The 21,682-nt window shown below is 35.1% G+C and overlaps 2 protein-coding genes across 2 annotated transcripts; both read left to right on the forward strand.

Moving 5' to 3' along the window:
• Positions 1–3,319: 3,319 nt before the first annotated feature.
• Positions 3,320–14,150, forward strand: rundc1 (RUN domain containing 1). The gene is made up of 5 exons (XM_051106247.1): positions 3,320–4,284; positions 6,651–6,809; positions 7,407–7,605; positions 9,003–9,098; positions 9,634–14,150. Exons 1-5 carry the CDS (start codon positions 3,904–3,906, stop codon positions 10,503–10,505), a joined length of 1,707 nt encoding a protein of 568 aa, XP_050962204.1. The 5' UTR covers positions 3,320–3,903; the 3' UTR covers positions 10,506–14,150.
• A 1,836-nt stretch (positions 14,151–15,986) lies between these two features.
• On the forward strand, positions 15,987–20,465 carry rpl27 (ribosomal protein L27). Its single transcript, XM_051106276.1, has 5 exons — positions 15,987–16,118; positions 16,665–16,747; positions 16,850–17,019; positions 18,959–19,069; positions 19,422–20,465. Exons 2-5 carry the CDS (start codon positions 16,667–16,669, stop codon positions 19,468–19,470), a joined length of 411 nt encoding a protein of 136 aa, XP_050962233.1. The 5' UTR covers positions 15,987–16,118; positions 16,665–16,666; the 3' UTR covers positions 19,471–20,465.
• The last annotated feature ends 1,217 nt before the right edge of the window (positions 20,466–21,682 follow it).

The raw sequence follows: 21,682 nt of genomic DNA on the forward strand, positions 1-21,682 counted from the left end.
TTGTCTATTGTATTTTGCACCTTCTTATTACTTTAAAATGTATCCAAATTCAAGTGTATTCAATTTCTATTAATTTATTACAATTGTTAAATAATATTTATTTTGTATTTTATAAAATACACTACCAATCAAAAGTTTTTGAACAGTAACATTTTAAATGTTTTTTAAGTCACGTCTGCTCATCAAGCCTGCATTTATTTGATCCAAAATACAGCAAAAGCAGTAATATTGTGAAAAGCTTTTACTATTTAAAATAACTGCTTTCTATTTGGTTGTTTTAAATTTATTCCTGTGATCAAAGCTAAATTTTCAGCATCAGTACACCAGTCTTCAGTGTCACATGATCCTTCAGAAATCATTCTAATATGCTGATTTTCTTTTCAAGAAAAAATGAATAATAATAATATCTAAAACAGTTGAGTACATTTTTTTCAGGATTATTTGATGAATAGGAAGATCCAAAGATCAGCATTTATCTGAAATAAAAAGAAGAAATGATAGAAATTAATACTTTTATTTAGCAAGCATGCTTTAAATTGATCAACAGTGATGATAAAGACATTTATAATGACATTTATAACTTTCTATTCCTCAAAGAAACCTGAAAAAAATTCTACTCAGCTGTTTTCAACATAATAATAATAATAAAAATAAAATAATAATAATAAATTATATATATATATATATATATATATATATATATATATATATATATATATATATATATGAAGAGTTTGGTTGCAAAACGCGATAAACGCCATTTTTTGACATTTGGATTTTATTATTGGAAATCACTGTTCAGATGTACCTTAATCTATGTGTGAATTGCTGCCATTAATAAAATTTAAGAATGTACATTTTAGGCCTACTATAAAATGTATTTTTTCACAAAACGCGATATCCGCCAGACCAGTTTCTTTACAAAGTGCGATATAACCAGGGTTCGAAATTAAAAATAATTTTGGCGGGTATTGATATAAACTTACCAGCCAGTTTGGCCGATGATGCATGAGCCAATCATGCAAATCATGTCAGAGACGCTCTGGGTCGTTTGTCCCCTCCGTCCTACATTTCACATGAACACTACACTACGGGTGACGTTTTAGATACCTATTGGCAGCAGCGCGCAGATACTGTACGCTTCGGTTTGCGGGTCCAATCAACGACGACAAGAGCGCGAAAATACAAACAAGAAATAGGAAATATCGGATGAGCAAAGAGGACTGAGCTGGACAGCGAAATAAGCTAAAATCAGACGTCAGGATCAGGAAGAGGTGAGAAGAGGAAGGAGGCAGAAGATGAAAATGCTCAGCATCCCCTGGGAAGAGAGTCAATGCCGGTGAAGTGCTCCGAGTTTGCTCATTGATTTAACGATAATATCAAAACAAAAAACATATATTTTTAAAAAGAGGATTCAATAGGCTAACTAAAAAACGTTTACCATTTAATTGTTTATACTGTAGGCGAGCTGTCAGTCACGTACGTTTATAGCGTTTTGCAAAAAAAAAAAAAAAAAGTTATGTTATGTTGTGTATGTTCTGGCCAAAACTAACTCAGAATCTTATTATTATTAATCAATCTTTGTATATACTATTCCATATATTTATGATGTATTGTTTTTTTAACCAATTTAAGATGTTTGACAATGTTAAGATAAATATGTTGCATTTTGGCATGGTTTTTGACTTATTTATGAACTATTTATGGACATAAAATTAAATAAAAAATATCCTGGATTTGAAAAATATTGTGTCCCTGGCCTTCACTGAGCTCAAGTAATAGTTTAATGTACAAAAATTGTGAATGAACTTGACTGTTGATGTCTTAAATAATAATGTCAAATAACCAACATTTCTCAAAATGGATATATCTCGTTTTGCAACGAAACTCTTCATATATATATATATACACACTACCGTTCAAAAGTTTGGGGTCAGTAAGACTTGTAATAGTCTTTAAAGAAGTCTCTTATGCTCATCAAGGCTGCATTTATTTGATTAAAAATACAGAAAAAAACAGTAATATTATTAAATATTATTGCAATTTAAAACAGTGGTTTTCTATTTTAATATACTTTAGAATTTATTCCTGTGATGAAAAGCTGAATTTTTATCAGCTGTTACTCCAGTGTCCAGTGTCACATGATCCTTCAGAAATCATTCTAATATGTGGATTTATTATTAGAATGATCAATGTTGGATAATATCAACAGTTGTGCTGCCAAATATTTTTTGGAACCTGTGTTTTGTTTTTTTTTAGGATTCTTTCATGAATAACAAGTTTAAAAAGTACAGTGTTTATTCAAAATATAAATATTTTATAACAATGTAAATTATTTATTATTAACTTTTAATAATTAACTTAATACATCCTTGGTGAATAAAAGTATTAATTTCTTAAAAAAAAAAAAAAAAAAAAAGAAAAAAGAAACAATAAAAATGTACTTTATACATTTACTGACCCCAGACTTTTGAACGGTAGTGTATATATATAGATCATTTCGTCAGATGTAAACATACTGGTCCTGATACACTTCCTGTTTCTTTTTTTTTTAACTTTACACAAACACCACAAAAAAATACAACCAACATAACATTTGAATGGATGAAAATGTCACATTAGCACCTTTAAGATGTATTTGTATAAGTGAAATAAAATAAAAAATAAAAAACAAAAAGTGCTTCTGGACCAGTGTTGTTTACATCTAGCGAAATGGTCTATATAGCAGCCAATTAAAATATTAGAATTATTTCTGAAGGATCATGTGATTGGAGTAATGATGCTAAAAATTCAACACAGGAATAAATTACATTTTTTTTTTAAATATATTCAAATAGAAAACAGTTATTTTAAATAGTTAAAACAGTTATTATAAATAGTTATTTAAAATTTTTACTATTTTTGCTGTACATTGGATCAAATAAAAGAAAACCTTTGACTGGTAGTGTACATAATAATTACAAATAGGTAGAAAATACAATGTCAATGATTGAGTGATTGATTGATTAATTGATAGATTGATTCCAAAATGAAGGTTGTATGTTAAAAAAAAAAATGGAAAAGTGGAAATTTTTGATTAACCAGTTTTTCAAAACTTGTTTCATATTTCACTTCACCTTTTGCTGGGCATTTAATTTTTAAAAGTAAAAACAGACAGAGTATTACGAAAGCACTCGGAAAATACAGACATTGTTTTTGAAAAAACTGGAACGACACCCGCTATAGCAGGTAACGTTAGAGGGCAGCAGAACACCTAAATAACTGACCAAAGATCTCTTCAACTGTTGCTGCAGATGGGACCTAAATCAACATGATGTGCGTTTCCCAAAAGCGATACTATTAGTTTACCAACACAGTTCGATGGAACTTAAGGAAACGATGCTTTTGTGAAACGCACCCTCTGGTCGATGGCGCCAAGATGGCAGTAATAAAAATCTCTGCTGGGTCAGAACAGGCCAAGGGTGTGTTTGGCGCGCAGTCCAGCCCACTGACATTTAGGGCGTTGCATTAAAACAAACACAGGGAGAATGGAAGGAAAAGTAAATATGAACAGAAACGCTCAACTAACTATAAAGCTGCGGATTTAACTGCGCGTTTCTCTGACGTCATTACGCACTGACGTCAACATCCTTCCCACACATTCGCTGATACATAGAACATATTGATAAAACGGCACGTTTGTTGGAACTCTGGTGCGGTAGTTCCATATTACCTCAAGATCTCACTCGTTTCGATTACGTTGCAATGTTTTCTGAAGACGTAAGTATTACACTGCGCTGCACCTGCTAAAGCGGCGGTTGCGTATATTCAGAATTTACGCTAAACAGTTCCACATCAGTTAAATCAGTCGAGGTTGTTTTCAGTGAAAGGACAGCCAGGCTGTCTACCTCAACTGTCAGTCACATGTCGACGGAGGATCTGTCCACATCCGACAGCGAAGCTGCCTTCGCGGGAGCCGGGGAGCGCTGGGCGCCCGTGGGAGCCGTGGCCAACCCGGAGGATGAGCAGTGGAAGAGGGGCACGCAGGCTGGTTCGGTGTCGTCCGGCGATGCAGACTTGGTATCCAAGCTGCGGAAGCTGGAGGATGAGCAGGAGCAGTTGAATTCGTCGCTCCTCGCGTTAACGTCTCACTTCGCTCAAGTGCAGTTTCGGCTAAAACAGATCGTCCACGCACAGAGCGACGAGAAAGAAAGGATGCTGCTGGAGCTGGAGGAGTTTGCCTTCAAAGGATGCCCTCATGTCATAGGCTGCAGGGCACAGGATGCTCAGATGCTCGAGAACTCTGTGAGTTTCACTGTTTTCTGTCTTAGTGATCTCCACCCTGCAGGAGACCCTAGATCCAAGCCCAAAACCTGGTCTCTCAGTCTGGTCAGACTAGTGTTTTGAAGGAAGTTGGGTGCTTTTCAGCTGGTCAGGTTTTGAAACCAGTTGAACATGCAGCTAAATACCAGCCTGGCCAGACTGGGGTCCAGCTAGACTGGCTTAAGTTAGCTAAGGCCAGCTGTACTGAGAGTTAGACTGGCTAAAGACCAGCTTGGCCAAGCTGGAACCCGCTAAGACCAGCAAACAGGCTCCCCCAAACCCCAGTCCAAATGGAAAACACCTGCAGATCTCAAAACATGTGCTTTTTAGGATAACGACATGAAACTCTCAAATACACATAATCCACACCAGGGCTTTTCGATCTTTTAGACACTGTAGGCCCCAAATATAATCGTCTTCATGTGAGGGACCCCATCCTAAAATTGAAAAGACGTCTACATAGTTTATTGTAAAAACATCCAAATTACACAAATTATTATTAAATTATTATTATAAATGTATCTAGCTATTACTTATTTTGATATAATTTTAATCTAGTTTATTCATTCACCACCAGTCATGGTTTAAATTTTTTTTCTTCTGCTCTCCAAGCCTGCATTTATACTAGCAAAACAGTACAATTTTGAAATATTTTTACTGTTCAAAATAACTGCTTTCTATTTGAATATATTTTAAAATGTAATTAATTCCTGTGATCAAAGGTAAATTTTCAGCATCATTACTCCAGTCGTCATTGTCACATGATCTTTCAGAAATCATTCTAATATGCTGATTTGCTGTTTCAGGAAAATGTATTATTATTATTTTTAGTATTATCTTCATCATCATCATCATCATCATCATTAATATTTAAAACAGTTGAGTACTTTTTTCAGGGTTTTTTGATGAATAGAAAGATCCAAAGATCAGCATTTATCTGAAATAAAAAGTTTTTATATTGCTCATATTAAAACGCCTTGATTGAGTATATTTATTTATTTATTTTTTGAGGAGAGAAATTATAAAAATGTATTCCTTTATTTATCAAGGATGCTTTAAATTGATCAAAAGTGATGATAAAGTCATTTATAATGTTACAAAAGATTTCTACTTAAGATATTTGCTCTTCTTCTGAGCTTTCTATTCATCAAAGAAACCTGAAAAAATTCTACTCAGCCAAATTTTAGCATAATAATAATAAATATTTTTTGAGCAGCACATCAGAATATCAGAATAATTTCTGAAGGATCATGAGACTGGAGCAATGATGCTACAAATTCAGCTTTGAAATCAGAGGAGTGAATTACATTTTAAAATTTAGAAATAGAAAACTGTTTTTGCTGTACTTTGGAACAAATAAATGCAGGCTTGGTGAGCAGAAGAGACTTAAAAAAACATTAAATGCTTACTGTTCCAAAACCTTTGACCGGTAGTGTATATTTACTGCAATCTTTTTATTCATTGTATATTTTTTGATGTTTTTCTAAAGTTTTCAGTGGACCCCAGTTTGAAAACATCTGAACTACAGTGTCATCAGTGTTGTTTTGTTTTCAGTAGGCCTGCTTCAATAGTCCTCAGTAGTTACAATATGCACCTGGCTGTGATACACCCACCTATAAAAACACAAACCCCCTTTCATTCACACATGATCAGCCTATACAATATCCCTATGATGCCCTCAGGTATCAGCTTTCAATTTGTCTGCATCTCTTTTGTTAAAAGGCTTGTTTCTGTGTCATTCAAATAACTAATCAACACCCTTTTAAAAATAATCAACAAAGTATGATGATAAAAATCTCAGTAAGCATAATACAATGAACATTTGAAAGTCACTTTTTCCCTGTATTTCTTCCTGCTGGAGTATCTTGTTACTGCCATTAAAATGCATTCCTTTCTTCTTATTTCCTCTTCTGCACTCTTTGCTTGCAGGATGAATTGGTGAGTACTGTGAACATGACCCTTGTGCAGTCTTTCTTTAAACTTAAGTGCCTACTTTAAGTATTCCTTACATACTTGGTTCATACTTGGTTTTGTTTTGTTCGGTCTCTCTTTTTTATATATTAGTCAGTTACATTTTTATTCCCCAGAGACTATTAAATGTAAAAGCTTCACAAGATTATAGTTAACTAAAACCATGTTATATATAGCAAAGTCTTTTCTGAATTGCTTTGCATTTCAGGATAAGCAAAGCTAAACCAAATGAAGCAAACTAATTAAACGCTCATTGTCCTTCACCAGATCATTTGCAAATATGTTCAGCTAGCTCCAGTGTAAACATTGTGTGTATTTTAAGTTTGGCTGTAGGTTTTTTAAGTTTGTTTGACTCTGTGTGCTTTTCTTATATGCAGAGTGAAAGGGAGAAGAGGGAGCGCTTGGAAGCTCAGAGGAAGAAGCAGAAGGAGCTGATTTTCCAGCTGAAGACTCAGCTCGATGACCTGGAGCGTTTCGCCTACCAGGAGGGCAGCTATGACTCACTGCCTCAGTCTGTCGTCATGGAGAGACAGAGGGTACGTCTGATAATACGCTTCTATACAGTTGACATGGTCATTTAAAGGGTTAGTTCACCCAAAAATGAAAATTCTGTCATTAATTACTCCCCCCTCATGTCGTTTCAAATCTGTAAGACCTTCGTTCATCTTTAGGACACAAACTAAGATATTTTTGATGAAATCTGAGAGCTTTCTGACCCTGCATAGACAGCAACACAACTGACATGTTCAAGGCACATAAAGGTAGTAAGGACATTGTTAAAATAGTCCATGTGACATCAGTGGATCAACCTTAATTTTATGAAGCTAGGAGAATAAATTTTGTGTTTAAAGAAAACAAAAATAATGACTTTATTCAGCCATTTCTTCTACCTTTCTGGGCCTTGAACATGGTAGTTGCATTGCTGTCTATGCAGGATCAGAAAGCTCTCGGATTTCATCAGAAAGATCTTAATTTGTGTTCTGAAGATGAACGAAGGTCCTTGGAACGACATGAGAGAATTTTCTTTAAAGAACAATCCCTCTAAAGATGTATTGGTCTTAAAACCTTATGTATTAGCCTTAAAACCTTTGCTGGGGCATTTTATTTAGTCTCTGTCCACCTCAATACTGTAGGTGATTATAGATGAGCTGATTAAGAAGCTGGACGTGAACCTGAATGAAGACATTGGGAACCTCACTCCAGAGGAGCTCCGACAGAGAGTGGACGCTGCTATAGCACAGATAGTCAACCCGGCTCGAGTTAAAGAGCAACTGGTTGAGCAGCTCAAGACCCAAATCAGAGACCTGGAGATGTTCATCAACTTCATACAGGGTGAGGATGTCTGCTTATGGGTCAATGATGTGAGCGTGGTGTGTTCAAGCATAGTTTTTTGTTCTTGTGAATAAAACGCTGACACGATGAACAAGTAACAATAATATTCACAATAACATATTGGTTTACTGAATAATTAAGTAAATATAATTCCTTAATTTACCACTGGCTACTCCCTGCTGTTTCAGACAGCGACATCTTTGTCTTGTGTTGGCCACCGTATTTTCTCACAACCTCACCGCTAGATGCCGCTAACATTTACACACTGCACCTTTAATATTCATCAATTATGGAGCAAGTTCAGTTTCAGCTATAAGTCAGCTCTGCAGCAGACAATAGTGTAATTATCCAGCTAAATTCATATTTAATGATGAATCGGTTCAGTTTAAATACAGTATCAGCGTTGCAAAGTTTATCAATTATGAAACTCAGTTGTCGAACCAGTTCAGTTCAAGTTTGTGTTCTCATTTGATAGTATCTGTAAAGTCAGATCTAAATGTTTCTAATTGTAATCCTTAAAGGCTGATTTGGTACTCTGGAAACTTTTATTATTATTTACAGACAGTGTTGGGGGTAACGCATTACAAGTAACGTGAGTTACAAGTAACTAGTAAGGTAACACATTACTTTTAAATAAAAAAAAAATAGTTTGCGTTTTTGCTATTAAAAATATATATTTGCTCAGATGACAAAAAGTAACACAAAAGTAAAGTAATGCATTACTTTCCATAAAAAGTAACCAAGTAATGCAATTAGCTACTTTTTTATGGAGTAATGCAGTATTGTAAGTAACTTTTCCCAACACTGTTTACAGATTTTTGTGTGTGTGTACTTGTTTTTGCTACATTGTGGGGACCAAATGTCCCCACAAGGATAGTAAAACCTGAAATTTTTGACATTGTGGGGACCGGCTTGTAGTCCCCATGGGTACAAAAGCTTATAAATCATACAGAATGAGATTTTTTGAGAAAGTAAAAATGCAGAAAGTTTTCTGTAAGGGTTAGGTTTAGGGGTAGGGTTAGGGTAAGGGGATAGAAAATACAGTGTGGACAGTATACAAACCATTGCGCCTATGGAGAGTCCCCACAAAGATAATAAACCAGACGTGTATGTGTGTGAGTGTGTAAATTGATGCATTTTTTAGGATTCTTTATTGAATAGTGAGTTTTTTTTTTCTCAATTTAATGCATTTTTGCTGAATTTTTGTTTTCTAATCTTACTAACCTCAAACTTTTGAATAGTAGTGAGTATCATTGAGCTTTATGCCACTATCTGCAGAGCCCACTGTACTAATTTTCTGTGCATAAGTTCTCATCTGTTACGTTTGAGTTTGATGTGCCTATGCGGAGCAACATAAATACAGATTTAGATTACAATCCTGATTTTGCTCCTCTCAGATGAAGTGGGGAACCCTCTGTTAAATGACGGTGTGAATAGCCAGCAGGCCCGTGCTTCCGGACCAAACACCGGAGCCACTGGAGGCATGAAGCGAGGTAATTATACTTCAATTCATTAAATCTTTTTATTAGATTTTACAGTGAAGACGTTAGGGGTGCGACAATAAATCGATGCATCGTAACTCATGGATTGATTCTGAGATTTTTCAAGTGCATTGCAATACTCTCTGGATTCGATTCTGAGTGTATTTTTTAAAGGCAGATGGCGTTGTAATCTAGATTTTAACTGCAGACCTAAATGCTCATGTAAAGCGCTTGTGCAATTGGCTGAGTCGTGTAATTGCATCTCGGCTCAGAATGCTTTTATGGCGCAAGATGTAATGTAAACAGCCCACTGTAAACACCTTTGTAATTCGCTTTAACCTTTTAGAACTTTATGAATGATTGTTTCTAAAGTTTGCAGTGCCATCTGCTGTTAAAAACTAAGCTCAGAATTGATTTGAGAGAGAATCGTGATGTATTCGGAAAATCTCAGAATCGATGCACGATTATTTCTCGATTTGCAATGCAGCCATTTATTTTCACAGCCGTATAAGAAGTGTAACTTCATATCCTTTTTCTCTCTCCAAAGTGGATCCCGAACAAGCCCAGAGGATGCGAGAAACCGGGCTTCAGCTGATCCAGAAAGCCTTAGCGGTGCTGCAGATCTTTGCTCTGAGTCAGTTCGGCTGTGCCGCGGGCCACGTGCCCCAGAACATGTGGTCTCAAGGTAGCGAGGCTCAAGATTACGGCCCCCTACTGCAAAAACTCGAAGGAGCCGTGGAGCGCGTACGTCTGCAAGCCTCTCGCCATCAGCCCAGCTCTCAGGAGGAACATGTTGTCAGCTACTCTGCCTGCCTGTCGCCTGGAGGACCTCGGGATGAACTCACCGCTTCTGTGCGTAAAGATCTCGCCTTGGCGCTCCGGGACCTGCTGGCCCACGGATTGTACACTCCTTCCCAGGGTATGAGCCTGGTCCTCGCCCCTATTTCCTGCCTGCTGCCCTTCAGCTCTTCTCCCCAGACCCTGCATCCCTGGGAACTTTTCATCAAGTACTATCATTCCAAAAACGGTCAGGCGTTTGTTGAATCGCCCGCACGGCAGCTCTCTCAATCCTTCAGTTTGCCGGTAGGTGGTGGTCCTGTGACCGTCACGCCCAAGCAGTCTCTGTTATGGGCCATTCATACGGTTCTTAAAGAGCATGGACGATACAAGCGTAGCGCAGACTCTGAGTTCAAGGCCTTAGTGTGCATGGCACTCAATGAGCAGAGGCTTGTGTCCTGGCTCAACCTGCTGTGTAAGTCTGGGACGCTCATCCACTCACACTACCAGCCCTGGAGCTACATGGCTCAGACGGGCTTCGAAGGTGCCCTGCGCATCCTGGGCCGCCTCAGCCATCTCAAATTCAGCCTTCCTGTTGATTTGGCTGTCAGGCAGCTTAAAAATATCAAAGATGCTTTCTAAGCAAAAGGGAATTTTGATGGGTTGAGGGAACCCTCCCAACCCTCATAATCTTAAAACACATGACAAAGAACAGTAATTACAACATAACTCTAATATACGTAACACTAATATATATATATATATATATATATATATATATATATATATATATATATATATAAAATATGAATTTAAATCAAGTTAAAAAATAGTCCCAGATCAACAAGTACACTGGAATTAAAAAATTGGAAATGAAGCAACTTGTGCACTTTCTTGAGACATTGAGTTGTTGCTGTTGGCTCTAATGCCTCTTGTCTCTGAAGAGGATGATGATAATGAAGGCAGGTTTTAATATGCTGCATTGGTCACAACTTAAAGGAGATGTCCACTTCCAGAACCAAAATTTACAGATAATGTATTCACCCTTTTGTCATTCAAGATGTTCATGTCTTTTTTTAATTCTGCCATAAAGACATTATGTTTTAAAGGAAAACATTTCAGGATTTTTCTCCATATAATGGACTGATATGGAGCCCTGATTTTGAACTAAATGCGGCTTCAAATGATCCCAAATGCGGTTGTGAACGATCTCAGCCAAGGAAGAAGGGTCTTATCTAGCGAAATGATCGGTTGTTTTGATAAAAATAATACAGTTTATATACTTTTTAATCTCAAACGCTCATCTTGTCTTGCTCTGCCTGAACTCTGTGTATTCTGGCTCAAGACAGTTAGGGTATGTCGAAAAAAAACTCAGATCGTATTTTCTCCTTCAACTTCAAAAATCATTTCAAAATAATCCTACATCGCTGCAGAAGTACCGACCCAGTATTTGCAAACTAAACATGCAAAGAAGATCAAACACCCTTAACAAAAAAGCGATATAAGACTATTATGAAGTTGAGGGAGAAAATGAGATGGGAATTTTTCGACATACACTAACTGTCATGAACTGGAAAAATCAGTTCAGGCAGAGCAAGACAAGACGAGCGTTTGACATTAAAAAGTATATAAATTGTATTATTTTTATGAAAATAACCGATCGTTTCGCTAGATAAGACCCTTCTTCCTCGGCTGGGATCGTTTGAAGTCACATTTAAGCTGCATTTTGAAAGTTCAAAATCGGGGCACCATAGAAGTCTATTACAGGGAGAAAAATCCAGAAATGTTTCCCTCAAATACCATAATTTCTTTACGACTGAAGAAAGAAAGACATGAACATCTTGGATGACAAGGAGTGAGTACATTATCTGTCAATTTTTGTTCTGGAAGTGGACTTCTCCTTTAAAGGAAATGTGCTCAGTTTAGTGACCCTGAGCGTGTAACTGCCTCCACATAACCTCTGAGGGGATTTGTTATGTTAAGCTTTTACCAAAATCAATCACTGTACTCTATGTAGAAGAATGAGTCATTACTTGAAATCTTTTCAAGGGCCATTGTGTATGTTTGTATGGAAGCCCGTTTCCTCCACTGAATAAAAAAATAAAAAAAGGTAATTGTGACTTTTTTTCTTGCAATTGTGGGTTCACATCTCGCAATTCTGACTTTTTTTCCTCAGAATTGGGAGATATAAACTCACAATCCTGAGAAAAAAGTCACAATTGCAAGAGATAAAAAAAATCTGAAATGCAAATTTATATCTCACAATTCTGACTTTATTTGTCGTTTTTATATCACAATACCGAGTAAAAAAGTTAGAATTGAAAGTTTATCTCGCTATTCTGACTTTATTTCTCACAATTGCGAGTTTATGTCCTGCAGTTCTGACTTAATATCTCGCAATTCTGGTTTTATAACTCGCAATAAGAATTGCAAGTTTGTATAATCACAAAAAAAATCTGAATTGCGAGAGATAAACTTGCAATTGTGGGAAAAAAAAAAAAAAAAATCAGGAATGCAAATTTATATCTCACAATTCTGACTTTATTTTTCGTTTTTATATCACACAATACTGAGAAGAAAAGTAAGAATTGCTAGTTTATCTCACAATTCTGACTGTATTTCTCGCCAATGCGAGTTTATATCATGCAATTCTAAATTTATACCTTGCAATTCTGGCTTTAAAACTCGCAAAAAGAATTGCAAGCTTGTATCTCAATCCTGAGAAATTGTCAAAAAAAAATCCTAAAAATGCAAAAATCATACAATTCTGTCTTTATTTCTCATAATTTATTTCTCATAAAGTTTATATCACGCAATTCTGAGAAAAAAATGCCAAAATTGCTAGTTTACTTTGCAATTCTGGCTTTATAACTCACAATAGCATGTTTATATCACCCAATTTTTGAGAAAAAAGGCAGGATTTCGAGTTTATATCTTGCAATTCTGACTTCATTTCTCAGTATTATGAGTTTATATCCTACAATTCTGAGAAAAAAAATCAGAATAGCAAGTTTGTATCACACAATCCTGAGAAAAAAGTCAGAATTGTGAAATGTAAACTTACAATTGCGAGAAAAAACAAAAAAAAAAGTCACAATTACCTTTTTTTTATTTATTCGGAGGCAAAAATGGACTACCATATGTTTTATAGAAAAGTGATGTAACGGTTTAATTACATTTAAACTTATGTAGCCAATCATTTTCTCAGCTTGTACTACATTATTGTACAATGGTTCACAGACAAATCAAGATGTTTTTAATTTAAGACTTGTTTTCATTAGCATTATTATGGGTCATTACATTTCAAACACTGGCATAGTGCATATACTATCTGGGTCATTGCTGCTGTGTGTGTTCGTATCGCTTTCTGAGGAGACCATGCATGCTGGTGAGACCTCACTTAGGTCAATCAACACACTCAGGTCATTCTGAACAAACGAAGAGATGCTCATTGGTGTTTGTAAACCACTAGAAAACCACTTTTCTCTCTAACTCCTTTTCACAGCCTGGCCCTTCCAGCCAGTTGACATCTTATAAACAAAATGATTGTAGAAAACTACATCTTGTGGTAGTGCTGCTCGTTCACTGCTACAGGAGGAAATGCACAGCAAGTGAACTGAATTAAATGGAGGTCATTCCACACACTTGCTGAATAGAAGTTTGATATGCTGTGCATCGGCAGTGACTGAATTATTTATGGCCTTTATGGCAGAGGCTCTGCTTGAATACCTGCTGTTTCCATGTCTTATCAATCCTTGTTTACTGCTCTGAAATATTGAATGTACAATCCTACTATTTGTATCTGCTACTGTACCCGTTCTGATTCCTGATTCCTTAAACCACCCTGGATACTGATTGACTGAAACCTTCATGCAGTAAGAAGGGACTGTTTGTTAGAACATTGTGGAAATGGATTCAGTATTCAGTGTACTTCTCTGCACCATTAGAACATGGAGAAATGGTTGCGATGCATTTATTAGCCCTGCTCAGTTAGACCTTATTTAATGTAGTTTTTTTTTTTTTTTTTTTTTTTTTTTTTTTTTGAGTATATCAAATTGAATACATGCTTGGCCTATTTTCATGCCTATTTGATTTGTCCCATCATATCTATTTAAAAAAAAATGTCCTTGTACCTCTTCTTAGAAATAGATGTTATATTATTTCAATAATGATTTCAAATCAGTGTCAATAACATTCCCTTTTTTAAAAGTGTGCCATCATTTTTGGATGTAATGATGGTCTCTTTTCAGTGATTTTGTGGATTAAATGTCCTGGATGCTCTATGAATCTGGTGCAGTTGCAGTTTCTCACCCCACTTTTAGACATTGTCATTTAACTAATAAATGAATGATTTACAATGTAGTTTTAGTCATTGTAGTAATAGCTTCAGTAAATTTTATTTAATTTATGTTAGTCAGAATTTAACTAAGAATTGCCTTCTATTGAATGGAATTCCAGTTCTGTTTTTGAATACTGTAGAACTATAAATTTAATGTACAATTAAGAAATTAGAACAGATTTACTAAACATTCCAATTCTATTTCTGAATTTGACTTGAGGTAGAAGGATGTAGAACTTTAAAGTGAGTTTAAAATTAAGGAAACATAATTAAAATAGAATAAAATGACAAAAAAATTTACAAAAGTACATTAAGGCCCAGTTTCACAGACAGGGCTTAACTTAACCCAGGACTAGGCTTTAGTTAAATTAAGATATTTAAGCAGCTTTTATAAAAATGCTTCAGAAGAAAACATTACAGGTGTTTATCTTGAGACACAACAATAGCACTGGCATATTTAAGATATGTCATAGCAGGATATTTTCAGTTGAGAGAGCTCAAGCATGCATTTTAGTCTGGGACTAGCTTTAAGCCTGGTTTGTGAAACCAGGGGTTAGTGTAATTGTGTTTTTAGTAATTAATATTATTATTATAAATAGCCCACACACGTTATCATAAACATGAGGTTTTCCCAGAATCAACTAATTACAGTAATACAATTATATTTCGTTTTCTAATTATCTATCTATCTATCTATATATATATATATATACAGTACTGTGCAAAAGTCTTAGGCCACTAGTGTTTTCATCAGCTAAAAAATGATTTAAAGTCAGTTAAAGTCGGCTTTTGCTGTAGTGTGTCAGTAGGAAATATCAGTTTACATTTCTAAACATTCATTTTGCCATTAATTGTAATAATCCAGTGAGATTTTTGTATGGAGCACAGGCTGTTGTCAGACTCCTTGTGCAAACAGAGATCTAATCTCTCCATCATTCAATCTAGTCTGTCTTAAGAAACAGAAAAAACAGAGACTAAATCCAGAAGAACTGTGGCAACATCTCCAAGATGCTTTAAGACACCTATACCTACAAAGCTACAGTACTGTTAAAATTTTTAGGCAGTTAGGCACATAAAATGAGGATGCTATCAAAAACAATGTCATAAATAGATTTTCTTTATCAATGAACTTCTATTAACTAAAATAAATCAGCATTTGATGTGACCATCCTTTGCATTTAAAGTAGCTTTTGCCCTAGGTGCACTTGTGCAGAGTTTTTCAAGTAGCTTTGCAGGTAGGTTACTTGAAACATCTTGGAGATGTTGAAACAGTTCTTCTGGATTTAGTTTATCTCAGTTTGTTCTGTTTCTTCATGTCATTCCAGAGACAGACTGGATGATGATGAGATCAGATCTCTGTGTGGAGCACTGGCTGTTGTCAGACTCCTTGTGCAAACAAAAATCTCACTAGATTATTACAATTAATGGCAAACAGAATGTTTGTAAATGTAAACTGATGTTTCCTACTGATACACTACAGCAAAAGATAGAAATAACTTACTTTAAACCATTTTTTAGCTGGTGAAAATACTAGTGGCCTAAGACTTTTGCACAGTACTGTATATATATAATATGATGTAACTCTTTGAGAAACTCTTTATTATGTGTTTTTTCGTTGAAGTTGTCCGAATCTAAACCAAATCACTAAATGTCATTTCAAATCAACATCTTTGCGCAAACGAACTAAAAGGAAGGTATTTTTTATATTTTTATAAGGCATTTCTTATATAAACTTGCATGTGTTGCTTACAGATAGTGCAGTAGAGGGGGATAGTCTACTTTACCAAAGCTTTTTGGACGTGTCGTGCACTGCGTATAACAAATCGACGGAAATACGTCACTCCCTGTCGGTGTCAAGGGTCAGGCTCGCTCTTTCTACTTCCTTTCCCGTTATCGTCGGCCATAGAGCACCATCAGTAAGTTTCATACACGAGAAAATAATCCGTGAACATCGATAAAAAAATAAGACCTGCGGGTTTCCTATCACGATACTTATAGAGCAAATATCCCTGTTGATTATTTAAAGTGTTTATTGTATGAATGTTACGTTTGCAGTGGAAGATAATAGGTTTAGAGTTCCCTCCGTCTCTATTCACTTCTGACATGATCGCTTTCCTGTCCGTACACGATAGCTCAGGAACCAGCGGCAGCATTCGTTTATTACTTCACGTGTGCAATAAACAAACTAATATGTGAATAAGATCAAATACAGTTTTGTTGTGAAATGGCTAAGATATTTTTTCCGAGTTTAACGTTTTAATACAGCGGTATAATTGCCAGTTAGCATGGTGCTATGTCTAGATCTCTCTTGTTTTATAAACGTGTTGCCCAAAGAGACACAACTTACGTGTATTGCGTCTTTTAAACTATGACTTTTGCCTGTCATAAGAGATTTGGCTATGCTTGTGTTGTGCTACTTGATGTAATAGAGCTGATGTAATATATAAACTCATGTTTTTCAGAGATGGGCAAGTTTATGAAACCTGGTAAGGTGGTGATGGTCCTGGCTGGACGTTATGCCGGACGCAAGGCTGTGATTGTCAAGGTACTTTTAATATTTCACCGTATTCAGGAAAAGATGCTTGTGTAGTTGTAACGTGTTGAGTGTTTGTATATTGACAGTTTTGTGCGCTCTTTCTCCTTTCAGAACATTGATGATGGCACCTCAGACCGTCCTTACAGCCATGCTCTGGTCGCAGGCATTGACCGTTATCCTCGTAAGGTCACAACAACCATGGGCAAGAAGAGGATTGCCAAGAGGTCCAAGATCAAGGCCTTTGTGAAGGTGTTCAACTACAACCACCTGATGCCAACCAGGTATGTAGACCCTGAACAGTCAGAGGGACGTCTGTGCATCAATTCATACAGGTTCTGTATAGTCTAATGTTTTTAGAGTTACAGAGTGCTGTCTAATGACACAAGTCCTGGGGCTGGACAATTAATCACATTTCTAATCGTGATTACGATTACAGATGCCACAATTATGTAACTGTTCAAAGGCACAATTACAAAAAATAAACCATCAACTTACATTATTCTGCTTTCTTAAGATGGGCGTATGTGTGTGAGAGAGAGAGAGAGAGAGAGAGAGAGCGTGTGTTTTTTTTTTTCCCTACAGGTTATCTTATGGTTTTTTTTTTATTATTCTCATTTTTTACATTTTTAAAATTTAAAGAAGAGACTATGTATAAAAATGTGGCATGCAGTTGCTTCATACAATGGTATAAAGCTATTCAAAATGTCATTTAATGTAAATTGTGATAATCGTAATTAATATTCACAGTTTTATTATGATCGTGCAGCCCTAACAAGTCCTCTTACGCTCACCAAGCCTGCATTTATTTGGTCAATAATACAGTAAAAATGGCAATTTGGACCTTTCTCACATTTCTGGGTTTCTCATAGCAGAAGTCATCATAGTTAGGTAAAATCTGAGAGCAGCAAATTAGATTTTTTTTTTTTTTTTTCTTTTTGCATCCACATTTGCTCAAATAACAAAAGAAAAAAATCCCTGATAGTGTTTTTGCGATTTTCATTCAAAGCAAAAATAAAATTGAGAGAGACAGTCAGAAGAGAGAACTGTGTCAAATTCACTGTCCCTCCGATAGACACCGCATTAGAAACACCCTCACATTAGCGTTAACTAGATTTTTATAACTTGATGAAAAGGTGATATAATACACAGTATAGTGTTATAAATGTACATACCTTTTAAAAAAAAAATCAAAATATGAAAAACTTTAAAGGATTTATGATGATGACCATTGAAATGCATCATCACAGTCTCTTTTTAAAGAACTTTCCTGTTGTATAATATTTTAAAATGTAATTGTTAACATTTTACAATAAGGTTCATTAGTTAACATTAATTATATTAGTTAACATAAACTAAGAATGAACAATACTCTTACAGCATCTATTAATCTTAATGTCAATTTCAGCATTTACTAATGCATTATTAAAATCATTAATGTTTTAACATTAATGTGCTGTGAACTAACATGAACTAACAGTGAGCAACTGTATTTTATTAACATTAACAAGGATTTATAAATAGTGTAATAAGAGTATTGTTTATTGTGTGCTTATGTTAGTTAATACATTAATGGAACCTTATTGAAAAGTTTTACCATGTATTTTATTCCTATGATGGTAAATTCAAATTTTCAGCATCATTACTGCAGTCTTCATTGTCACATGATCCTTCAGAAACATTATCATTGATTTTGAAAATATTTGTGTTGACTCTCTTTGTTTCCTGTAATTCTTTGAATGGAAAGTGAACAGCATTTATTTGAAATAGAAATCTTTTGTAATAAGTTTTTTAACAGTTTAATGGGTACATGAAGAATATAAGCACTTTCTTTCCAAAGAAAGCCCTGCTGACTCTAAACTTTTGAACAATATTGTATATGGACACAGCGTTTGATGACTGATTCCAGTTGAATTATGGTTTTTGTTATTAATGTCTAGTTGGTGGCTATTTATGATTCCCACACAGTCACATACAGTTTTGTTGATGTGGTGCTTTGATGCATTTGTCCATTTCATTTAGGGTTAATTAAAAATTATCGAAACAGGTTTTAGGACTTAATATGTCTAAAGGTGTGTGGAGTTTCTGGCATTCAGTGATTTGGTGGGGGTTTTTTGTTTGTTTGTTTTTTGTCTCTGAATCTTGACTGTCTCTAATGAATGCAAGCGATCATAAAACAGGGTTTATGTACGTTTGTCTAATCGATAAATCATCTTTCCTCAGATACTCTGTTGACATTCCTCTGGACAAAACTGTTGTCAACAAGGATGTTTTCAGGGATCCTGCTCTGAAGCGCAAAGCCAGGAGAGAGGCCAAGGTTAAGTTTGAGGAGAGGTATGTGTTTGTCACCAGATTTCAACTACTAAATTTTACCATTAAATTGTAAGTTTGTGATTAATGCTTGTTATATTGTTATATTCATTTTAGTATAGCGTGTAGTCATTAAATGATTTGCTTCCTAAATTTGATGCAAAAAAGAGTTGTGGCAAGTTTACACGTAGTCTTGAGGGTTTAAACCCACGTAATCCAAAACCTGCTGAATTCAGGGTCTGTTCAGAGAGATGACTGTAGGAACAGTTTGATCTTGTTGGGCAGTGGACATTGTTTACTTTGATACTCTCAGTACAAGCATGTATTGTCCTACATGTGGTGATACATTGATAATAGTGAATGTTTTCTTTTACAGGTACAAGACAGGCAAGAACAAATGGTTCTTCCAGAAGCTCCGATTCTAAGCTTTCATTGGTTTCGCAAATAAATCTGTAAAAATCCCACAAAGTGTTGTTTGCCTTATTTCTGTTCTTATCTGCTTATCTTATATTATTTCTTGAGTCATTGTATTTAAAGGTTAGTTCACCCAAAAATGAAAATTCTGTCAAATTACTCACCCTCGTGTCATTACAAACCTGTAAGACCTTTGTTTATCCTCAGAAGACAAATTAAGATATTTTTTAAGAAATCAGAGCTCTTTCTGACCCGGCATAGACTGCAACACAACTGACACGTTCAAGGACCAAAAAGGTAGTAAGAACATTAAAATAGTCCATGTGACATGCATCGTGGTACTGTGGTAAACGTGTGTCAAACTGAGAGGGAGAAAAAATGAATACAACATTATTTTTTTCTTTGCACACAAAAAGTATTCTCATAGCTTCATAACATTACAGTTGAACCACTGATGTCACATGGACTATTTTAATGATGTCCTTACTACCTTTCTGCGCATTAAACATGGTAACTGCGTTTATGCATGGTCAGAAACTCTTGGATTTGATCAAAAATATCTTAATTTTGTGTTACGAAGATGAACAAAAGTCTTGAAATGACATGAGAGTGAGTAATTAATGACATTTTAGTTTTGGGTGAACTATCCCTTTAATTCTTTGATTGATTGCATACATTGCTTGATTTATAATTTCTTATTAGAGTCATCTGTCTGGTCTGAAGTAACTATTCACATTGTAAAAATGTGTCATCATTCAGAGTGTTGCATCACCTAAAATATTTGTGAACAATATTGAAAGCTGTAAGCCAAGTGGTAATGCAGACCCACACGGTTTAGTTCCTGTAACTGTTTTTAAACTCTTGAATATTGGACTCATATAAAAGGCATAACAGCTGTGACATCCACCCTATGACAGCTATGTTTGTTAAAAATGGATGAGCTCACCTGTTGATGTGGTGTTCAACAATGAATTGCAGAATCTCAAAATAAATCTATAACTGTTAACTTGATTGTGATTGCTCTCTGCATGTAAAAACAAGACAGGCTTATGGTGTTAATTAGTTTATTGCATGCTAGTGTGAGGGAAATGATCTCTCAGGACTTCAGAGTGAACCCTTTAATAAACCTCTTGAGGTTGTGAGGCTGAAAGCAAGCTATTGTTTCAGTTCTGTGTATCTTGATGGGTTGTAACTGAATTCTAATGTGTAAAATGAATTTGACTGAGGGGAAAGCTGTATTTCTGGACACAAAAAAGAAAGAAATGAGAGCTAAATTATTACGTTAAAGGGATAACTCAGCCATAGATTTTAATTCTGTCATCATTTATTCCCTCATCCAACCCTGTATTAATTTCTTAAATCTGGTGAACACAAAAGATATTGTTTTAATGCTTTGTTGTTCTTTAAATATTAATTTTGTCAAAGCAAGTTTCCAGGTCTAAAAATATATTTTAAACTTATTTTGAACTTCAGGTTTCAAGGACCTTGATCTTGAATGGCACTGGTCTCTTAGGTGAGGTGCCAAATTTCATAAGAATCTGTGGGAGAAATGGAATGGCAACATTTACAGACATTTATATTAAAGCAGCAAGCAATCTCTCAGTTTGGTCATTTTCCTCAAATGTGGGGAAACTGGAAGGAGAAAGCATATAATTTTTCCTTTGCAACCTTAATCGTTGGAATGCATACTAGTGCTTTTTTCCCTACAGTCCAGTCTAGGATATATAACTCATATATTAGTTTTAGTTTAGTTAGGAAACTATTATGTAACTTCTTAGTCATTTATCATATATTATGTGCAGTGTTGGGAAGGTTACTTTGGAAATGTAATAGGTTATAGATTACAAGTTACTTGATTTAAAATGTAATAAGTAGTGTAACTTTTCAAATACTTTATTAAAGTAATGTAACATTACTTTGAATTACTTTTTGATTACTTTTCTACATTTCTAATATTTTCAACTGATAATCATTTTGAAACATTTAAACCAGTCAGAGTTAACCTTACAGTAGCGTTCAACACTGATTACTGTCAGACTTTCAAAATCCTTTATCACTTGAATTAAGATTATAAGTAAGGGAAAACATACATCTTTATTTTGCGACAACAACTGGCTGAATGTACATTATCTCACTTATTACACAGCTGCTTGATAGATTATTTAGATGTTTCGTGTCAAAATTATTAAACACGAAACACTGATCTGAGCTGAAATATTTGAA

This window comes from Labeo rohita, chromosome 3 (assembly GCF_022985175.1).
Source record: "Labeo rohita strain BAU-BD-2019 chromosome 3, IGBB_LRoh.1.0, whole genome shotgun sequence".
Lineage (NCBI taxonomy): Eukaryota > Metazoa > Chordata > Actinopteri > Cypriniformes > Cyprinidae > Labeo > Labeo rohita.

Coding starts and splice junctions, on each gene's coding strand:
- rundc1 (XM_051106247.1), top strand. CDS start 3,904: ATGTCGACGGAGGATCTGTCCACATCCGACAGCGAAGCTGCCTTCGCG. Junction 6,810..7,406: donor TCGTCATGGAGAGACAGAGG/GTACGTCTGATA, acceptor TCAATACTGTAG/GTGATTATAGATGAGCTGAT. Junction 9,099..9,633: donor CACTGGAGGCATGAAGCGAG/GTAATTATACTT, acceptor CTCTCTCCAAAG/TGGATCCCGAACAAGCCCAG.
- rpl27 (XM_051106276.1), top strand. CDS start 16,667: ATGGGCAAGTTTATGAAACCTGGTAAGGTGGTGATGGTCCTGGCTGGA. Junction 17,020..18,958: donor AACCACCTGATGCCAACCAG/GTATGTAGACCC, acceptor ATCTTTCCTCAG/ATACTCTGTTGACATTCCTC. Junction 19,070..19,421: donor AAGGTTAAGTTTGAGGAGAG/GTATGTGTTTGT, acceptor TTTCTTTTACAG/GTACAAGACAGGCAAGAACA.